Genomic DNA, 21,721 nt, shown 5'->3' on the forward strand with positions numbered 1-21,721 from the left:
CCCAACAGCACAGGGATAGTAACAGAGGAAGGCAACACCACACCATCAGCATCCCCAAAAACATTCTGGGTTCAGCAAAAGCCTCTTTGCCACAGCTGCTGCTCCTCCTGCACCCAGCTGGGCGCTCAGCTGCGCCAGGCTGTCCAGCCCCTGGGATCATGAAGGGACAGTTCTCCCAGAGCAGAGGGACAAAGGGACTGGCCGTGCCCAGGATGCCTCCCCTTCCTCCAGGGCTGGCAGCCCCTCCTTGCTCCAACAGCTATAAAAGGGCTCTCAATCCATGTAATCCATTAGATACAAATTACAGCAATTTGAGCACACTTAACCTAGCATTACAGCAAGCCCATAAAGAGCTGTGTCTTCCCAGGCAATTTACACTGCTACAAGCAATCAAACAAACCACAGCAGAGGATTAAGCAACAAGAAAAGCAAACCAAACCCAGAAAATCTGATTCCTGAAACAGCATTATCAAGAAATTATTGCTAGGGTTAGTTCACACTCAGGTGGTCTAAAACCACCACTTTTGCATCATCTCTAACCAACCTGTGCCTTCCAACTATCTTAAACCATTAAATCCCAGCAATTTGAGAGATGCCAAGAAGCACAGAACACTTCACCATTTGGGATCAGGATCGCAGTGTTTCTGCATCAATTTTCACCCCATTCTACACATTTTACATTTATTTTTAAATTACCACCAGTCCCAGAGAACATTCTGAGGAAGAGAAGCAGCAGAGATCAGGCAATCCTCCTGCCAGCCTGGCCACAACTGCAGTGCTGGCTTATGAACCACTGCAGGCAGGTGTCCCCTGGCCATCACATCTGGCAGAGACACTGCAGTTATCCCAGCTGAGCTTACATGGAAAAAGAAAGCAATCAGCATTTTAAAAAATGAAAGCACAAGTAGTTTTCCTTCTATAAGTAGATGGATTTATCCAGGCTCTGATTTCCTGCAGCAGCAATGCCCACCAGCTTACACACACCCCCCAATCTTTGGTTCTCAGGGTCCCCAGGATGCTCCAGGCTTGTCTGCACCGGCCAGATCTGGGTGTCTGCCCCTCCAGGCTGTGGGGATGTGTCAGTGCCATGGGATCCCCCAGGGACACGAGAAAATGCTGTGGGGTTTTGTGCTGCAAGTGAGGGGCACAAGCAGCAGCTGCTGATCTGGTTACGTGGGCTGCACACAGGAGGGAAGAGGGTGACATTGTGACAAAGGTGACAAACAGGGCTGGCAACCACTGTAGGACACGTGGCTAGTAAAAGCATCCAAACAGATAGAAGGGATTTTTATGTGCCATGCTCTGAGGTTCCCAACACCAGATGCTACGATGAGGAAGGAGCCAGGACCAAACCAGAGGGCTGGCCTGGTCCAGCAGCCAGGCATCAAAGCAATTACAGGATGGTGATGGAACAACAGCACCATCTGTCCAAGAAATGGCCACTGTTCTGAGAGGTTGCACTCTCCAGAATGAATACATCACCTTGCCTGTGAGGACAAACCCAGCTTGGCTCAGCCAGGAGAAGAAGAGCAGGACCGTGCCCTGGAGTGTGGAGACTCCCCTTGTTGCTCTGGCCATTTGTCCTGACTTGGGGGGGCACCAACACAACACAAAATGAGAAATTCTGATCACAGTCCCATTACATGCTCTCCTTTTCCCCCCTCCATGTGTCACCTGTGAAGCCATTTCAGGACAGGCACTGAGCTGTTAAAACAGCTCCTATTAAGAGCTGGATCTTTTCATTCCAGTGCTTAGGGAGATGGCACCTCCCACGCTGCCAAGGACACCACCTTTCTGCTTCATTTTGCATTTGAAGTGCACTTACCGGCTCCATTAACTTTAATAATTAATTCTATACATGGAAATTTTTCTTTAAATCATGCTCATAATGGCACTGGTTATATATGGAAAAAAAAAATCTGCAAGAGGGGAGCACATGCCTTCCCTGAAGTGAGCAGCATGTCTCATCTCTACTCGTATGGTTTAGTTTACAGGCTCATGTCAGAGAGCCAACTTCACACACAAACACAAAATAAAAGCAGGAACACAACTTTTGATCATCCTACATTGATGTTTACTCTTGTTTCCTGCAGCCCCAGGTGACAAATCTGTCCTTTATATACTGGAAGTCTCTTGTGCTATTAACAAAATCAACTGGACACGCTTAAAACTGATAGGAGGTCTCTGCATTGGTGGCTTGTACCAAACTAAGGAATAACAATTAGTGAGCAATTAGTTGTAAAATGATAAATATAAATTCAGAAGTGTTTTTGTTTTCTGAGCAGAAATGCTCAAAACCAGGAGAATTTACAAGCAACTTTCTTACACATGAACACTTAGGCCAAGAAGGGAGATGCTGGAGCAGGCAGCAGCTCCGAACATAAGGGCTTTTGTTCCACCAATCTCAGAGCTCTGAAGAAGTTTAATTTTTTTTTTTTTTTTCTTCATTTAACTCTGCTGGCCTGCCAGCTGGGTATGAGCCAGAAGGGTTATCCAGTCAGACCCTACTGCGATATATTTACAATGGTAGTGCATCTAAGGTTTGTTTATTTCGGGATTAAAATTCAAATGGCTAGAACCATTTAAATAATTAAAGGGCAATCAGAAAATGCCATGAAACCAAACAAATCAGGAAAAGTCATGGAAACCATCAGCAATATTTAATTCAGAAATTCTCTTTGTTAGGGAACTTTGCTGAAAGAAAACAGCTGGATGTAGTTCAACCCTCTAAATTAAAAACAATCTAACAAGGTCTATAGGGATAACTCTTTCAGCTACATATTGGAGACCAGATTCACTTCTACCAAGTAAAAGCAATAGCACTCAAAGCTAGAAAGGAAATTCCTCAGAACTGAGGTAGTTTCTAAGTATCAGCACATTTTCCAATTCCTCACAAGGCAACTTAGCTATTTACAATCCATTTTTTCCCACACATAAATTTATAATTTTTTCAATTTTATGGTTCCATTATTTATTTTCTAAAGAAAAATAATCTAACCAGAATATCCCTAATTCTACTAACATCATGTTTTAATAAATAACTGGCTACTTCTAGTAAAATTAAGCCTCCAGGATTATTTATACCAGCCAAGAATACTTTGTCTTTATAGCTTTGCAGAAATTTGGTGTGAAAATAAAGTTGAGTATAATGCTGACCCTGAGCTAACAAGTAATTAATGCTTCAATATAAAAATAGAAAATTATTCTTTATGACACAAAGGTGGAACAGAGCAAACCTTTTCCCTCAGAATTGCTTTCCTGCCCAGATCCAGGCATCCAGCCAGACCTAAAGGCTATCCAAAGCAGGAAGAGACGTGCAGAATAACTTTTGAGTCTTTCCAAAGACGTTGCTTTTGCTAAACTCTTTTAAAAATTATTTCATCTCTTTTCTTAAAAATATACATTTCTTTTATTCGTGAGTTGCTGTTCACCACAACATTGTTCCAACAGCACAAGGAGAGAGAGGAAGGTGTCTCAGGTAGTGCTGAAAAGCCAGAGGTGCTGGGCATCAGATCCCAGGAGACCAAACACACCCAAAATGAGGCATCTTCAGCCCTGCCAGCTCCTGCCTCCATGTACCTGCAACAGTGCCTGCTCCTTCTCTTTTGCCCCCACGAGAGAGGAAACAAAACTCTTGCAAAAACAAACCCAACCCCTCCCCACCTGCCCTCCCACACAGGATTCCTTGGAACCAGAACCGAGAGTGTTAAAAATCAATCCAGCATTCAGCTAACAAACGTGCAGACAAGACACATGTTGGCATTTGGAGCTGTGAGACCACAAGCTGTTTCCAACTGAACAAGTTTAATGCCTCATTCCCTCGGGGATGCACGTTGGGAACTGACCCACAGGAGTTACAGCTGATTGCAAGGATCCCGGGGAGCAAAGGACAGCTCTTCTCAGCGTCTGCAGAATGGGAATTCTCTGTAGTCCCTTCCAATTGAACCAAACCTCCTGTAAAGCAAGCACAACCTGCTCCTGGCATGGATGCCCTAAGCAAACGGGGCCCTTGGCACGATGACCAGTCCTGCCTTCACCTTCTGTTTTACCGCATAATAAAGACAAATGACTTCCACTTCTCTCCAGATAAGGCAACTAACATAATGTGGATAAATGGGAAGTTAACTACATGAAACATTTTCTGCTTGTTGGGCAATTATTTTTTCCTCATAAGATAACATGATAAATAAAACCTGCTTCTGTACAGATATTTCTCATTTCAGAAACACATACTTGTTACAGGCCAAGAGAAGACCCTGGGGTTTTTGTTTTCGTAAGAAATACAGTAAAAGAAAAAAAAAAAGAAGTGATAAAAGACACAAATGCAGAGCTAACTACAGGCTTGTATATACATTTTTGTTATCCACCTCTAACATGGATTCTTGGTGAACGGGATAGACTGGTACTTCCCATTCCTGTTATTCCCAGGATAGCAAGGGAAAAAAAAATAAATCAGTATCTTAAAACCAGTGGCAACATAGTAAAAACTGTACACTGTTGTCCATTAACTTAAAAAGCAAAGTCTCTAGATGGTATAAAAGTGAAAGCAGGTGCCTTCTACCTTTGATAATAAAAGTCTTTTCCCCTCCCCCTATGCTGCACAATTATCTCCATTGTCTTTGCATGGCCAAGAACAAAAGGCTAAGGAGCAAGGCTGCTTGTGATAGATCACTTCTGGTGGCAGCAGCAGAAGTGTTCACGGTCTTGTCGCTCTTGTTGGAGCTGCCGGTGACCTCGGTGGCGTTGAACTCGAACTCAGGGGAGCACTGCTGGAGCTCGCAGCCGCTGCCGCTCTCCTCGCCGCTGCTCTCCTCGCCTGGGGAAACAAACACACCTGCTGAGCTCCTCTGCTCTGCTGTGCTGCTCTGCGGCCTGCACAAGGCAGCAGGGGGAAAAGCAAAGTGTGGCTGTTCTGAGGAAACAAACATGCCTGCTGTGCTCCTCTGCTGCCTGCACAAGGCAGCAGGGGCAAAAGGAAAGTGTGGCTGTGTTGGTGTTCATGAGAGGTAAGCGTGGGTCACCTGGTTAATGTGATTTTTGTATGCAGTCATCGTGGCTGGGTGATGGGTGCAGCCCAGAAAGTCAATCACATCCTGGGCTGCACCCAAAGCACTGTGAGCAGCCGGTCAAGGAGGGGATTCACCCCCTTGACTGCACTCATGAGATCCCACATGGACTTCTGCATCCAGCTCTGGGGCCCCCAGAATACAAAGGGTCTTCCAGAGGAAGACACAGAAGTACTCAGAGGCTGGAACACGTTTTCTATGAGGACAGACTGAGAGAGCTAGGATTGTTGCATTAAGACAAGAGGTAATGGTTTTAAACTAAAAGAATGTACATTTAGATTTGATATAAGGAAGAAATGGTTTTGTGATGAGGGTGGTGAAACACTGTGGCACAGGCTGCTCAGAGAGGTGGTAGGTTCCCCATCTCTGGAAAGACTCAAGGGCAGGCTGTGGTTGGATGGGGCTCTGAGCAGCCTGATGTAGTAGATGATGTCCCAGCCCACTGCAGGGTGATGCAATGATGACCTTTAAAGGCCCTTTCTAACCCAAACCACTCTATGGCTTTGTGGGAACACCCCTCCTCACACAGCCTGTCAGTGAGTCCAGTTCCCAGCCTGCTCACTAACACGCTTACCCACAGCTGAAGCTTAACCAGCTACCCGTGCTAGCATGAAATCCAATTAAAAGGGAAGGAAGAAAAAGCAAAAGGCAAACAAGAGCAAACGTACTTATGTCAATGAAGTCGACGTCGTTGCCGCTGTAGGCATTCTTCAGCTTGTTGGTCATCACCCGCAGGGCCATGATCTGCCGGCGAATCACCATGTCTGGCTTGGTAATGTCCACCTCAACCTCTGGGTTATTCACCTGACTTGCTAAACCATTTCCAGTCACTGCAAAGTCGTACCTGAAAAGAAACCATTCCTGTTGGTACCAGAGGTGCAGCATGGCAGGGTCCCGATGACACCATGGGAACTCTGCAGTGCCATCCCTGATTCCAGCTGGGGTGATGTTCTGAGCCCAACAGCATCTTTCCACATGCTCCACCTCACACAGCCCTTCTTGCCCCATCTCCCCTCCCTGCAATCTCTGCAGCATGTGGAATGAAGCACTGTTTTCATTTACACTGTGCCACATGGGCAGGGGAATGACAATTTTCTCCCCAACTTGAAAAGGAAAGGAAGATCTGGGATTTATATTAATAATGGCTTTCAACAGCATAAATCAGCTCCCTGCAGGCTGCAGAGCAATACAAGGTGCTGAGATGCCTTGATGCCAGTGAAATGACACTTTTGAGAACACAACCTCAAAGACCATAGTTATCCCACAGAAACCTATAGTAACTGTTGGAGCTAAGAGTGTCATTCTGACTTTAAGTAATGGACCTTAACCATCAAGCTGGGATATTAAATGTGTGCTTTTCACCATGCAGACATGAGATGCAATTTCCCTAATAACCCCAGCAGGAGAAACATCTGTGATGCTGAAGATTAGATCCTGCAGCCCCATTCATCAGAGAAGGGGAGAGCCAAGATGCTCACCTCCAGAAGGTGTACATGCTCAGGTCTGAACACTTGTACAAACTCCTGGTTTAAAAGAGAGACTGAGCAACAAAATCCAACAGAATGCATTTCCTGACACAGGTATTTGGAGTCTCATCTTATACAGCAGGGATAGGACATTGCCCTTTCCTCCAATTCCCTGACTTGCTAGAAAGATCAGTTCAATGTTTTCAGAAGAAAACATTACTGAGTTGTGATGTTTTCTCTCTCACAAGAGAGAGAAAAGCCTTTAGCACAGTCTACTGATCCTGGACACCAGGATGTTATCATACTCTGAAAAGCATGCTCAAACCCTGTCCTATATATGGGAGTGACAACAATAATTGGTGGTGACAGTTTTGTTATTATTTGTCATCAATATTGTATGTTTCAAAGAAGTCTGAGACCAAAGTGTGGAAGACTACCAAACTTCTGCCTTACTGGAGTCATGGAGAAAATAGTAAAGCAAATTATCTTGCTCAACCCACATAGGATATCCAGCCTGCCCTGTCTCCTTGCCAAGGGCTGCCAAGTCTCCATCTCCCCTCAACACTGGTGCCCCTGCACACACTGGGGGTATCTGCTATGAAAAGCCCATGGAGGCTGCTGATAAACAAGATTTCAGGAGGCAGAGCCACTTCTTGTCACATACACCCAAAACATTGCCCTAGCAAAGTATGGCAGAGTTTTAGGCACACACAAAACAGTGCAAAAGTTATGAGGCCTGGCTTAGTGCTGTGTCCCAGAACTATCAAGGGCAGAACCTGCTTTTACTTAGAAAAACTGCTGGAAAACCCCAGACAACTGCTTTTTTGCCTTTTTTTTTTCATGGAACATCTTGGATTGTGCTTATTTCCTCAGTAAGCAAACAGAAAAAAAAGGAGAAACTTTTATTTCCAAAATAAAAGTTAAATAGTTACATAAACCATATGACAGAAAAACGCTGGCTTACTCATGTGTTGGCAATTTCTTCCTTACAAGCAAAAAAAAAAAAAAAGAGTTTTGTAACTCTTTTTTCCATAGAAAGTGTGAATGAAACCACTGGCCCTCTTGTACCACTGACCTCAGCAGTGGAGAAGGTCTCCACCCTCCATCACCCCTGCCGTTGCTCAACAAAGAAACCAGTTCCTCGTGCAAACACCAACTGGGAGCACTGGGGCAACAGCACAGTCAGACAACACAAGCACCTCTGCTCTGTGGCTGGGATGCAGATTTTGTACAGATCTCCCCAGTTCCATGAACAACTAGTAAGGGGCTTCAGTCCAAGGAGAGATGATCTATTTGGGTATCCACACTCTCCTCTAAAAGAAACCCCCATGTAGAGCTTGTAACTTTGGTGCCACATTCCAACTTTCCCATCTACAAAAAAAAATGGGTAATGGCAGCAGCCTCTTGGGCAAGCTGGGATCCCTCCTGTAGGAGAAAAGGGCTCAGGGAGAGGGATCAGGACACAGGGAAAGTCTGGGGTGAGGGGGAAAGGGTTAACCAGGGGCGGCAGCATCACCAAACCTGCTCTTGGCGCTTCCATTCCAGCACTCATTCTCATTGACAGTGCCTACAGACATCTTTTCATCATTGCAAATGTTGCCAGGGAGATATGACCAAAATTTTTTGGCTTGTTTCAGCTTCTCTTTCACATCAGTAACCTATTAAATAAAATAAAAAAAGGAACACAAGACATAATCCAGAATACCAAACGCTCAGTAAAAGTGAAGTTGAGAAGGTTTTTTTCATCACAACAGACATGTACAGGCCAGATCTTCAGGCTGTGAGTTTTGATGGTTGATTTACTTTTTTAATACAAAATTAAACACTGCTCCTCAAACACATATTATTCATAAGCCAAGCTTTTAACACAGGCACTTCTCTGACATAGAAGCGCTGAGGTAATTAATGTCTAGAGCTATGGGCAGATTACACCCCTCAGAGAGTTTTAAGACAGCCAAGGAATATTAAGAAAGCCTATCAATTAAAAATGGTGAATTACACACTGTGGTGCCCGAGTATGGAGCCCCTGTGTGGCACCAGCAGGAGCAGGCACTCACCAGTCGGTCCAGGCTTGTGCCAGCAGCGGTTGTGGGTCGCTCCTCGGGGTTGTAGGGTCGGAAACGAGCAGTGAAACCACCTTCAGAGACAGAGCGAGCAGTCCGGCCTTGGGCAAGTGTCTTTGGCTGGCCACATCCCTGGAAAACCTGTGTGAGAGAAGGAAAGGATTTTATGAAGTAAGAGGTCACAAGAGCCTCCCTTTCCCAGGCTCCAGCACAGCCCCCGCCCAAAATAACACATTAGCTTTATATATACTTGAAAGGGCATCCAAGAAAAAACATATTGACAAGAATAGGGAAATAAAACACATTAAATAAAAAAAATTCCAAGCGTCCTCTTGGCCCATTTACCTTCTGAGACACCTGCATGCTGTTCTCCTGCATGTTCATGATCGCATCTGAAATTTTCACATCGATGGGGTCCATGACAGACTCAATGTTGAAAGGTCCCTCCAGCCTCTCTGCTACCAGCAGCATCGAATCTAACACAGAGAGAGAAAAGAAAAGGTTTGTAATGGAGGAGGATCTACCACACAGACAGAAAAACAAAGGTTTTTAATGGAGGAGCTTCAGGAATAAGAGTTAAGAAGGATAACAGTTGGAACACATGGACACTGACCACTGCAGTGTCACCTCTGACCAGCACACATCTCCAGGAAACATTTTGCTCAGTTCCCAGAGCCTACACCTTCACCAGGCTCTGAGAGGCTGCCAGCACCAAACCACAGGCTCATGAACATCAAAAGCCATCACAGCCTGCCAACAGCAGCCTGTAATCAGCTCCTCCCATCAGAACAAGCATTACTAACACTCTCCTTTCCATGCTGGTTTATTAAAGGTTGCCTTGTGTCATTTGTTTTTCAAGACTTCTTTCAGAGCCATCAGCTTCCTCATGCTGGTCTTGAGCACAAGGCACCAACATGCAAGGGTCCAAGATAATTCTTGATACCATCTTTCCCTTTTGGAGAGCTACAGGCTTTTTCCTGCCTGGGGAAGCCAAGGGATTGCAACTCCTAGCACCACATGGACAATTTGCACAAGGGAGGGAGTCTGTGTGAGAGCAGGGTGAATGCTGTGCACTCATGATGTATTTGGCACATCTCTAAGCAAGGGGAGATGGAAAGTCTCTGAGCCAACAGCAGGTCACTCCTCCTGTGCCGACATGCACGTCCTCATCAAATGCATCATTAAACACAGCAGCTACTGGACCCTTCACTGCTTCCTCTGGGCAATTATTACAGGCATTAAGGCTTTCCCTCTGCACTGCATTTAAGCCCTCTCTCTGGTTCTCCCCTACAAGGTGTCTCCAGGAGTACACCTGGCACTGAGCTCTTGTCTCTTTTCACCCATCACAACCTTAATTTACTGTTAGCTTTCACTGCAGTCCCTCAACCCCAAAACATTTGCTGGTCTCCTCTCCTGCATCATTTCATGGTGCTCTGCCACAAACTCATCTTTTTCCAGTTGCATGTAATTCCTCAATGTTTCCTAGCCTGAGTGACAAGGACAGAACAGCCCCTCTGGCCCCAAGGAGCTCCTCCCTGCTCCTAAGATATGCCTGGTTCCTTCCATTAACGAGAAATGGGCGTTCCCCACTCAGTCTATTCATCTTGCTCATGACATTCATCCTCCTCCTCAGTGCAGAAGGTACTTTGTACAAACAGAAAACCTCTGTGGGCTCTGGCTATCTGTTAAATCCCTGTAAAGAAACTCTACATACTGAACAATTTAGTAATAGCTCTGCCTGAGTGTCCAAGTCACGTTAAATAAACTACATTAAAAAATCACAAATGATGAAAAATATAAAACAAAGATATTGGCGTATGTAAAGTTATTATCATTATTATTAAAAACAACAAAACACAATAATTATAATAATAATCTAATACTATAACCCCCAATATGAATTGCAGATGACTTCCCAGCCTGTAAATTCACTTTTTAAAGAAAACTCAATATTCCAAAGATTTGCTGGCTGTTAGTTAAAGGACTATCATTCAATTAAGCCCCTCTCACTCACTCAGCTCCACCAAGGTGTGGGTGTTTAGGGAATGAGCTCCAGAGGAGCTGGTGGCCCCAGGAAAGGCCCTCACTCTGCAGGCACACACCACCAGCAACAGTGACAGAGCTCTTGCAGGGCATGGGTGGAATTTCACCATCAGGGACTACAAACAGGTCTGAACAAAATGCATTAAAAAAAAAAAAGAAGATAAAACGAAAATAAAAAGGAAAAAAAAAGGAAAAAAAAGGGAAAAAGAAGGAGACGGTAATAACAAATGAAACAAAGAGTCTTAGACTGTATTGTGGTGGGCTCCAATAAAGTGATGCTTCAAATCTCTGAGTAATGACTGCTAGCATGAATATACCATTGTGCCGGAGGAGAGAAAAATGCTTTTGATGTGCTACCAAATGGAGACTTTTGTAAACAAGTGGAGCACAACTTAAATGTGTTCATCATTGTCAAAGCTTTTGGGGTTTTTCACGCGCATAAAGAACATCCCGGTGCAGTGTGCAGGAAGCCACTCATTTCAAATAAAAATATTATGAGTAGACAGATAATAAAACCCACAAAATGCACAGGTTTTTTTTAAAAAAAAAAAAAAAAAAAAAAGAAAAATCATACCATTTTGTAACTGCTTAATTCTCTGAGTGGCCAGGGAAGGCCACAGATCAATAAAGTGTTTGTGAAAGACTGAAAGGAAACATAAACCCCAATTCTTCTGGCTGTTTGGCATCTTTGTAAACTTTGAGCCGGGCAGGCCATCCACAAGACCATGGGAATGTAGAGCGAATTGGGCCCTTTGTTAGCAGGGGTGCCATGGCGTTCCATGTATCACAGCCCAGGAATGCAGCCTCTGCTTTGACTGCCCAGAGAGAAAATGCATTCGGCCTCCAGCAGAGCTGCCAAAGCTGGCAAGAAAAGATAAGGAAAGGAGTAATTGGAGTTGGGATTGATACTGGCAAGGAACACTAAACGAAATAAACTTTCATTAGAAAGAGGTGGGGAGGAGCGAGAGCTGAGAGTGGGGGGGCTCTGCCTCATCCACAGTTTTGATTTTGGAGGCATCCTGCAAACTTTTACCTCCCAGCAGGAGCTGGCTGGTGTCCCCAGAGCAGTGGTGGCCAGCAGTGGCTCCCTGTGCAGCCCCCGGTGACGCTGCCAAGGCTGGCTGGGGTTCAGGGCGCCGCCAGCACCGCTGCCCGCAGGAGGGGAGCTCCTGCCCCAGCCCCAGGAGCCAACCTGCTGAGCAACCCAGCTCCCAGAAAAGGATTCTCCACTATGGGGAGCAGACAGGGGTTGATCACAAATAGCAATTATTTGTCCCAGCTCTCGGGCAAAGTAAATGATATTTATAAGCCACGGTGAGATGGCTCAGCTTTGCTCCACCAAAATCCCCAACTCTGGCAGAGAGAAAAATGTATCCCAGCCATGTATTACAAACAAACAGCACGACAAAGACTGTCTCTCCTGCCTGTGATAGGGAGATAGAAGTGGATTTAGGTGAAAAAAAAAAAAAAAGCAACCAAGACACACCATCTAGCACCATCCCTTAAAGACCCTTTTCCTCTTGCATACATTTGTCCTTGCTACTGGCATTGAGACAATCCCTGGCAACAAAGCACCTCGCTCTCATGAAGGAAAGCAATTCTTTCTCATTGTGCCACCAATAATCAGAAACCCACATCTTCAGCCTCACTGTCTGACTTGAAGAACAAAAGGCAGTTTTCAGTCTTAACCCCAAGATCTGATTTAAAAGGGGAAGGAAGGAGGGGGAAGACCTTGACCATTCATTAACAACAATCTTTTTTTTTTTAGCAGGGTGGGGGAAAAAATTCTTTGCACACAAAGTAGTACTCCAGATATGTATATGGAGCCTGAATTCGACATCTTTGAGCAGAGTAAACCTTTGTGGAGAAAAAAAAAATCATGAAAAGGCACTGGAGATTAACACTGTTCATTCAGGAAGGCTCCAACCCCCCAACAGCCTGTTTGAAACAAAGTATACCCCTGTCTAATTGGTGTACAATTGTGTCAGGAATAGAGGGAGAAATAATTTAGATAGTTAAAGGGGAGAAAAGAGTACAATTCGGTCATTATTTCATACTCCTCAGATTTAAATGGTACTTTGGAGAAATAAGGAATTACAAAGTCTTCTTGTCTCAAAAAACCTACAAACTTTACATCCCAGCTTTACATAATTGACTTACTTCTAGACCCACTTGCACACACAAATGAGCATTTCACATTCATATAGACTTGCAGCACTTGCTACAAGTTCTCTGATTTAACTATTTTTAAATTGATAGGTTCAAAATCTGCTTTTGACTCGTAATAAATCATTGCCATAACCTGACACTTAAACCCACAAGGCAAAATCTCATTGAGACCATGGAGATGGGATTTGGGGATTTTGTGAGGTGGTTTGGGGGAAATTTTTTTGGGTGTTATTTCTTTAATTATTTAAACCTTTAACCACACACACAAGATATCTGTGGCATATGCCCTGCCCTAAACATCAGACATATTTAATTTAATTTGTCTCAAGTGGCAAACTGAGAGAGAAACCAAAGTCTGGAACATAACCAACACCTGCTCATTTATTAACTTGTCTAAAGAAAGTACAACTTAAGTTTTCTGTATCTGTACTCCACTGCGACCATCAACGAAGAATGCAGGAACGAAGCAAATACTGCCAATAAATGTAACAAAGCTTAATACCACACTTAAGTAACGAGTGGGCAAGAAGCCCTTTGGGGAGGAAGCACTGCAAGAAGCAAGCTTTGCTTCCAACCTGGAATCACATGTATTTATTTTGTCTTGTTTAATAATCTTAATTATTGTATGCAGTCCCTGATCAGTCTCGTGTGACAGGGCTCGCCGGCTTCCCCCGAGGCTCGTTTTCAGCTGCATACCACCTACAGCAATTAGCTGCTTGTGCTTTTGTCTGTTTTCTGGCATTATGCCCTTCCCTTTCATGGGATTCTTCTTTTCTACTTGGACTAGATGTTTGCAAGTCTCCTGGCTTTGAGCTATTTCAGCAACAATTGTAGTTGAAATACTTAATATTCTCATGAGAAAGACGGCTCTGAGGACTGGGGGGCTGGGGTGTCAGCCTCCCAGAGAATGACTTGGAAACCCAACTTAGTGTCACATTTAGCTCCCTATATGGAATACACACACACAAAAATGCCCTCTGAAAATAACACCCTGCACACATTCTGTTGGCATGGTCAGCAAAGTGAAAATCCAGTGCACAAAACAGAGGAAAACAATTTCTGAGACATTAATGGAGCCTGGAATGTCAGCTAGCAGCAATTTCTTTTTTTTTAAATCTTGCAACTTAGTGAAATATTCTATTTCTTACAATCTTTTTTTTTTTCCATGAGTGGAATGGAAGAGCACCACAGCCCTTTCAGTAGCAGCAGATACTTTACATGTGCACTTCATCACACATTAACTAGAGGGAAGCGACTGCTCCCAAAGGATGCTCAATCACAGATAAATCAAACCTCCTAGAAAAGCAGCACAAATGAAAACATTTAACATTATCTATTGCCTGTGCCCCAAAATGTGATGCACCGCCAATTCTGACAAGCCTTGACCCAAGGTAGAATTTAACATTTCAGTCTAAATTTTATGTATTGAATGATAGATACTGTGTGTAAGCACAGAAGAGAAATAACAAACAGGATGAAGAGGATGGCAAAAGCACTAGCACAGTTTCATACAAGACCTGCTGACATTGCAAAAGGATGGTGGCCAAGCACCAAATGAGCTGTTTAAAAACAGATTCAGACATGTCCCATTCAATTTTTTAGCGTAAAATCCAGGCCTACAGCTTTTCCCAAAGCTCTTCATGGCTGGCAAGGAGACTCCTAGGCTGCTGAAGGAGAAACTGATTTCAGGAAGGACAGCTGTATGGTGACAACAAGGTGTAAGTAGCACAGAAAAACCAGCTGGCACACATGCTTGATCCAGCAAGAAGAAACATTCTGAGCCTACAAGCCCACGCCACTTCCATCCTCCTAAAGCTTGCTGCAACAAAAGTCACTGGCACAACATTCTCATTTATTTGGAGGTTAATGTGAATGGCAAAAGGTGTGCTGTGCTCAGAGGTGTGGAAGGAAAAGATACCCATCACAGATACCTGAAAAACCTGCTACAGCTCAGCACAGCCACTCACAATGCTATTCAGGTGAGAGACACACTACCAGTGCAGTTTTAACCCATATTGCCTTACCCATAAAGGTATTCCACTCGGCATCCAAGTCCCCTTGGTTGGCCAAGCAGCCTCTCATGACATTGAAGCAGTAGTTGTAGCAGGGCTTCACTGACACCAGGCCCCGGCAGTGTGGGCAGTACATCATTTTCAGCAGCGCCCGCGTTCCCTGCGGCGTGGGGTTCACCTTTACCAGAGAAAAAAGAAAAAAGAACAAGAAAATTAGGCCTCAGTCACTAAAGCAAAAACCCCACACATTTACCTCAAGGTGCATGGGACAGAGCTGTGCAGAAGAGATGCAGTGGGGTCAGGCATCATTGTCTGGTCCCTGCGTATGTGCTCCAGATGAAGGGGTCTGGGTCACCTCCTCGGGTGTATCTGCCACCCCAGGGGACACAGACAGCCCCCATCTCTGCAAAACATTATTTGCACCATGTAGGACACCCTGTATGATGTGGGACCCCTCCCAGGGCTGCACAGACAGGCACTCCAAGGGGACAGGCAGCACTCAAGCTCAGGGAAGGCAGCAAAATGCACCCAAATCAAAAGATGTCACACAAAGCTGCACTCTCTGAGCCCTGCTGCAAACACATGCTGAAGATGATGATGCTGGGATTTTTCAGGAAAAAGTGGGATGTCAAGATGGGATGTCTGACATGATCCCTGTACCAAACCCACCAGGAGCATGCCCTCCTCCTCAGCGGGGCTGTGGCTCTTCCTGGACAATCGCCCAGCAGGGCTCTCCAGCACAGAGACCAGCTCCTTTATATCACATTCAAGTCCCTCAACACAGCATTTACATGACAGATACCCGGGTTCATTTACACTCAGCACTCATCACGCTCACTAACACCATACCACACACCCCAAGGAGGTGGCAGCTACAACCCTGCAGCTGAGGACAAGCTGGAAGGACCCTTAAAGCCACGGTGCAGCCGCTGGGCATGCGAGTGGAGCTGTCTGCAGCAGGCATGTCACCCCGAGCCCTCAGCAGGGCTGTTTTCCAAAGTGACTCATGATCATTCATGTTTGATTCACCCTCTGGCCCAGCTTCAAAACATTCATTGAAACCATCTCCATCCAGCCAGTCCAAGGAGCATTAGCTCCATCCCGACCACATGGTGGGTCCATCTGAAGTGTTGAACAGAGAAGCTCCCTCAAGAGCAAGTTTAAGTGTTAATTAGCCACATATGAAAACAGAAAATTAAGATGCAATCAGAGATTCCCTGACAAAGCAGAAGTGGTGTCTGGTGTTTCAAACAATGCACCTGAGACTCCTTGTAAGGCATTTAGGGAAGTGCTCTAAAGAAGCTGTGATCCAAGACTGTGCTGGAGGAGACACACAACACCTCTGAGAAAGAGCAAAGTCCCGCAACACAAACAGCTGGAGATGTGGATGGCCTTCAGGTGCTGGAGGTCTGGGAACTAACTTCACAGCAGAGGACAACAGGACTAAGTGGAGATAAATGTACATGAGGAAGATCTGGTACCACACATATGCTGAGGACCTTACAATTGCCCACCTCAGTGCGAGGACTATGGAGAAACTAAGCCTAATCTTCTGGTGCAAAACCTTGTTGACAGCCCACAAAACTAGGAGGCAACAGATTTTAACAAAAACAAACCAGAAAAGAAAAAGCATTACATAATCAAGCTGGCTTTGTTAATAAGATCAGCAAAATTTTAAACCCTCTTTTCTTATGGAAAGAGATTACAGATAAAGATCTGCTGCGCTTCTGACAACTCAAACCCATGGTTTCTCTTCAGCAGGCAAGTGAACTGGTTAGAGACAGAAGGACAGTTTTCTGCAGTTGATGTAGCTCAGCACTGGATTTTGGCTGGCCAGCAATGTTCATCAGACAGCACTGCACCCTTCTTTTGTCCACAAAGAGCCTGTATGGCTGAGGAAAAGCAGAATCAATGTAGAAAGCTGTTTGTGGTGGCTGTGGAATCTGATTCAGATGCTCCAGAGCATATACACATTCTATATTTTATATATATATATATTTGGAAGGCACAGTGGGAGCAGGAGCCTCAGCAGAAGGCTCCCTATTGGGACAGCATGGCTTTAAAGGAGAGCTGGATCAAATACTAAGAGCTTAAGCAACAGAAACCAGCTAAATCAGATGATTTATAGTTGGAAAACTGGAAACAGACAAATGTAAAGGTATCATCTGCTATCCAGATGGTGCAGTCCTTGCACAACAAAAAAGTGGCAGGGGGAACTAAATAACATCTCACACCAAGAGACAAGAGCTCTGAAGGACGCTCAAGTTTAGCAGTTTAGTTGTTTCTCTGATAGAAATCCCTTCCTGGGTCACTTAGCAGGGAGTGACAGGACCTCCATGCTAAGTCCAGAGGCTTATCAGTTGATCCTGGCCATTCTAGCATTGCTATCCCTCAAAGGAGTGCTCTGCATCCTCCTCGGGAAGAAAAATTAGGAAAATGTTGACAGCATGAGCCAGGTGCTAGAGCAGTTTGAACTGGAATGAGGAGCAGGAGGATGCCCCAACCCTATTGTGGAAAGCTGCAGCTTTATGGAAGGGATTGCATGGCAGCATGCTGCACAAAGCCCCCCGCAGAGCCATGACCCAGGAGGCCCCTTCCCATCTTAGGTTCCCACCTCGTCCCACGAGCGCCGAGCGGCTGCAGCCCCGCAGCATCCCCCCCTTTGATATTCCATAGGGGTTGATCTTTATGAATCCCAGCAGATGCAGGGGAAACTGAAGCTGCTTTCCTGCATTCCACAGCAGGCAATATGCAATGGTCACTTGGATCAGGTCCTTTGAGCAAAGATACAGGAAGATTTTAAAGCAAGCGAGGTTTCGCTTCCTTCCCCGCATAGGTTTGAGTCCTGCACGGAGCTGAGCAGAGCGTGATCACAAAGGGCTGATGGAAAAGACAAACCCCAGCCTGCACAGACTGCCAAACTGAGCCCTGCTAGTGATGGAGGTAACCCACAGGGAAGCTGTTAGCATGCAATACAGCTGCAGGTAGAGGAAGACAATGGGCAAATTCATCAGTCTAGAATTGGCATTTCATCATGTCAAAAAGCAACAGGAAGGCACAATCAGAGATCACACTAAGACAGAGTTGTGGGGAAGGCTATGAGCAGTTGCACCTCGTTACAACAGTGATAAATGCTTAACTGCTTGAGTATCACTGCAAGAGAACCTTAACCCCTGGCACGGGGCCTGTACCCAGTGCAGACCAGCTCTGGCTCTGTCAGTGGGGTGTGCCATATGTTGCACTGGCAATTCTTCACAAGCTTTTAATGTTGGCCCTGCCACGCCAGGTGCAAGCTCTTAAAACGCCATTGTATGTAACAGTAAACCCAGATATGCTTTGTTCTGGGCTTGTGTTTATCTTGGAAAGCAACTCAAGTTCATTCAAACTGTACTCTAGAATGACCCTCAAAACCAAGTAATCTCCTTTCTAATAAAGTAGAGTACCAAAGAAAGCTTTATTTGCTGGAGGGGATTTACTCTGGTAGATTTGAGCCCAGGTAGTAGTAGCTGCAGTGCACATACCCTGTAAAAGCTTCTGATAGAAGTAAATGCACTCCAGTCCCTTCCCTTTTATCTTGTAAAATTTATTTCCTTTCCATGGCGTTGCACACCAGTGCAGCAATCCATCACCCTGCGGTTTCATCATGTAAATTACAATTTGTCCATATCTATATGCTTTGTCAAACGTGAAGATTAAAAGCTACTAACAGATGTGTTTTGGCACCAATCTTCCTATCAAACCTGCTCCTTAAAAATACAGATTTGCACACAATTCACAAAAATTAAGTGAAAAGCAAACAACTCAGGGCTTAATGTAAACATTTCATATCATATTTGTTGGGGTAACATCCCAACTTACACTGACTGGTAAAGGTAAAATCATGTTCATGTAAAAATGACATGCTCTTGGCATAATAAAATCTGTTTTTTCTTGGTACCTTATCATACCTGTCCCATTTCAGAGTTTCACATGAGGGAAACTGTTACACCCTTAGCCTTTTCCAACTTGCTGGCAATTGCAGCTGGATGCATTCCGCTGGTAGAAACATCACCACTAAAGTACACACCTAAGGAGTGCAATGCCTTATTCACAGGCTACCACAAAACCACCAAAACTCAAGATAAACTGATCTGTGCAAGCAGATAAAGTTCAGAGAAGCAACCAGATCCTTTTTCAACTCCTTCCCAAGGCAAAGAATAGCTGAAGAAGGATGACAGAGCTCCAACCATGGACAGTCCTGCAGGGAGCTCCCACAGCTGTCAGACAGCCAGGGCTACATTACATTCTCTCATTCTACCCTCAAGTTAACATTAAGAATGTTAATAATAACATTTAAAATCCTGTCAGCTTTAATAACTATTTATAATAACACTGATAACTCAGGCTTTCTTATTTTCCACGCTTACACAACAACAGTTGCCATGCCAGCAGCACAGCTGCCAGAAAACAAAAATCCAAAAATTTGAAAATAAATGTGATGAAATTACTTTTGTTTTATACTGTGTCTTATTTGCCAAAAGAAAAAAAAAATGAAGAATGACAGCAATACTGGCTAAAAGACTGAAAGAGTAACTTCCCAGTGACATGGAAAGATGATTTCAAAAACATACTCTGAAGCTGCCTGTGAGATGCTCTAGGTGAGCAGTCATCAAGTGAGTTGTCATCGATTTTGGGACCAACACAAGCCTACTTGCATCATTTTTTCCTTCTCTCAGTGTTGTGCAAGAACCCACAAGAACATCATCTTGGCACACGCTGGTCCTGACGTTCAGCTCACTGTGAAGCAGAACATCACTTGGGAGGCTCCTGCTTTGCTTCCCCACCCCAAATATTCCAATGAAAGTGTTTTGGAATAAACTACACATTTAACCAATTTTGCTGGCCTGGTGCTAGAACATTAATAATTTAGATAGCATCTGGTTCAACCACAGATTAAGGCCCCTGAGGTCTTGCATAAGGGAATACATTTAGGAGTGATCTTGGGAACTGCATGACTCTGTGTCTCAACACTTGCTACCCATGGCAGCGTCTGCTGCGGCGTTATCTCGTGTGAGGAGAAGTTCAAGAGCACATTTCTGCTCAGTTCCCTGCTCACAGTGTGCTCCCCCTACTCCACAAGTGACAGTGCCAAGAGGAAAAGCAGAGCTCCTGAGAGCCACAGCACCAGGCACTCGAGCTGCTGTTTAACATTCACATGCTTGTCTTCCCCAGCAGCAGCCCCAGCCCATGAGGGGCATGGGGGACCTCAGGGTGCCAGCCAGGGGGATGCCTCTCCCTCTGAACACTTACACAGTGATACCAGGCTCTGCATCTCCTGTTAATGGTGCCCTTGGGACCAAAGGGCCTTTACATCAAGCTTGATCTCTGCAGGAACAAGCCTCTCCCTGCCTGGATCATGAGGAGTGTTCAGCTTGCTTTAATAACTACAGCAGCAGGGATATTTATCCCAGCATCTACAACCAAAACCATCGTTAATTATCCTTCACATTGTTTTCAAAAATAGCAGCAGAACCACAGTGCAGGGTAGAGAAAGAAAAAGCCAAAACCATGCCAGTGGACTGGAGTACTCCTGCATGACACCATCCACTCCAAATCCAGAGTCCTACCCAGGCACCCCCAGCCCTAAATCTGAGCTGACTGCTGCTCCAGCGTGCTTTGAAGGCCTAGCACAGGCCCTCAGATGGCTGGAACTGAGGCAGATGCAGTCACATTCTTGGCAGGTCTTCTCAGGGTCATCTTTGATGTGGAGAAGTGCTTGGTATTGTTTTCTGCATTGATGTTTGCCCCTGGTATGTGGAAGGAAATGTCCTTGTGCAGGGCAGCCCCTTGGTGTGGCCTCAGAGCTTGCAACCTGCTGCCTGGAGAGCACTGCCCCTCTGGAGGTCCCTCTGCTACACACTAAAGGGCTCCTTAGCTCCTCTGGCTGTTTCTTAGTTACCCACATAGCAGAAGTGCTGCCCTCCTGTCCCCAGTGCAGGCAAGCAGCATATTCCATTTCTGTCACTTCCCTGGCAAGGTTGGCTCTTGCCTGAGCAAGATATTGCAGCCCTTGGATATAGGAACATGAAATTCCTTCTGAAAGAGGATTACAGCCACATTCCCCTAAAGTCAAACCAAGGGCAAAAGCTGCACAGAGGGAGGTCGGATCTCTGACTAAACTTTTAGATCCTCAAATGGTAATTACTAGGGGTACAACTTTTACCAAAACCAGATCTCAGTGCCCTACTATTTGTGATGACACAGGCCTTAATTCTTATCCATTCATTGTTTGATTATTTTCATCACTGCTTCTCCTAAGCCAATGGCTGGTCCATATTCAGCACCTATGCCAAAAATGACACAAGCCACAGCTGAGTTTGCCCATGCAGACCAGCAGGTCAACCAACAGCTCAACTTGTGTTCCACAGGTACTTCATTCAAGATAAGGGTAAAAAACCACTGGGCACCCACTCCAGCTTTGGAGCACCTGTGGGAAGGCAATCATCTGTCCCCCTCTGCAATTCTCTTCATTATCAGTTTGAAGAAAATTCTCTCCTTGGCTGCTACCATTACCCTTCATTGGGGCAGAAATGCCAATACAAAGAAAGCTGACCTCCTCCACCCACTGGGACATCTCCAGCAGCCTCCTCCTGGTTGCTAATGTCACCAGAGGAGGAAGCAAGTGTAACCCTCATATGAAACTGCATTATTTCATATGGCTCACAACTCTGCTTCTAAACTAAACACCATTTCTTGCATACAACTTTCAAGCTGCTGCCTTTCCCAGGGCTCCCAAGGATAGGCTGGAATACCCTTTCCAGCAGCCCAGATGCTTTGGTGGCAGTTTTATCTCATGTGGCTTTCAGCACACAAATGCTTGTTGAGGAGGTGATTTGAGAGCCTCCTGAGCTCCCAGAAGTTCT

The 21,721-nt window shown here is 45.1% G+C and overlaps 1 protein-coding gene across 1 annotated transcript in view; it reads right to left on the minus strand.

Moving 5' to 3' along the window:
- Nucleotides 1–2,637: 2,637 nt before the first annotated feature.
- Nucleotides 2,638–21,721, minus strand: part of GPC4 (glypican 4) — a 67,726-nt gene continuing 48,642 nt past the window's right edge. Inside the window, exons 4-9 of the mRNA XM_054289530.1 lie at nucleotides 14,832–14,997; nucleotides 8,941–9,071; nucleotides 8,590–8,736; nucleotides 8,054–8,190; nucleotides 5,735–5,910; nucleotides 2,638–4,816 (exon numbers count right to left, since the gene is read on the minus strand). Of these exons, the coding sequence (XP_054145505.1) occupies nucleotides 4,605–4,816; nucleotides 5,735–5,910; nucleotides 8,054–8,190; nucleotides 8,590–8,736; nucleotides 8,941–9,071; nucleotides 14,832–14,997 (969 nt within the window). The 3' untranslated portion in view covers nucleotides 2,638–4,604. The remainder of the gene's footprint in view (nucleotides 4,817–5,734; nucleotides 5,911–8,053; nucleotides 8,191–8,589; nucleotides 8,737–8,940; nucleotides 9,072–14,831; nucleotides 14,998–21,721) is intronic.

Source organism: Melozone crissalis, unplaced genomic scaffold (assembly GCF_028551555.1).
Source record: "Melozone crissalis strain CALT ecotype California unplaced genomic scaffold, PUWL_Pcris_2 ptg000068l_1, whole genome shotgun sequence".
Taxonomy (NCBI): domain Eukaryota; kingdom Metazoa; phylum Chordata; class Aves; order Passeriformes; family Passerellidae; genus Melozone; species Melozone crissalis.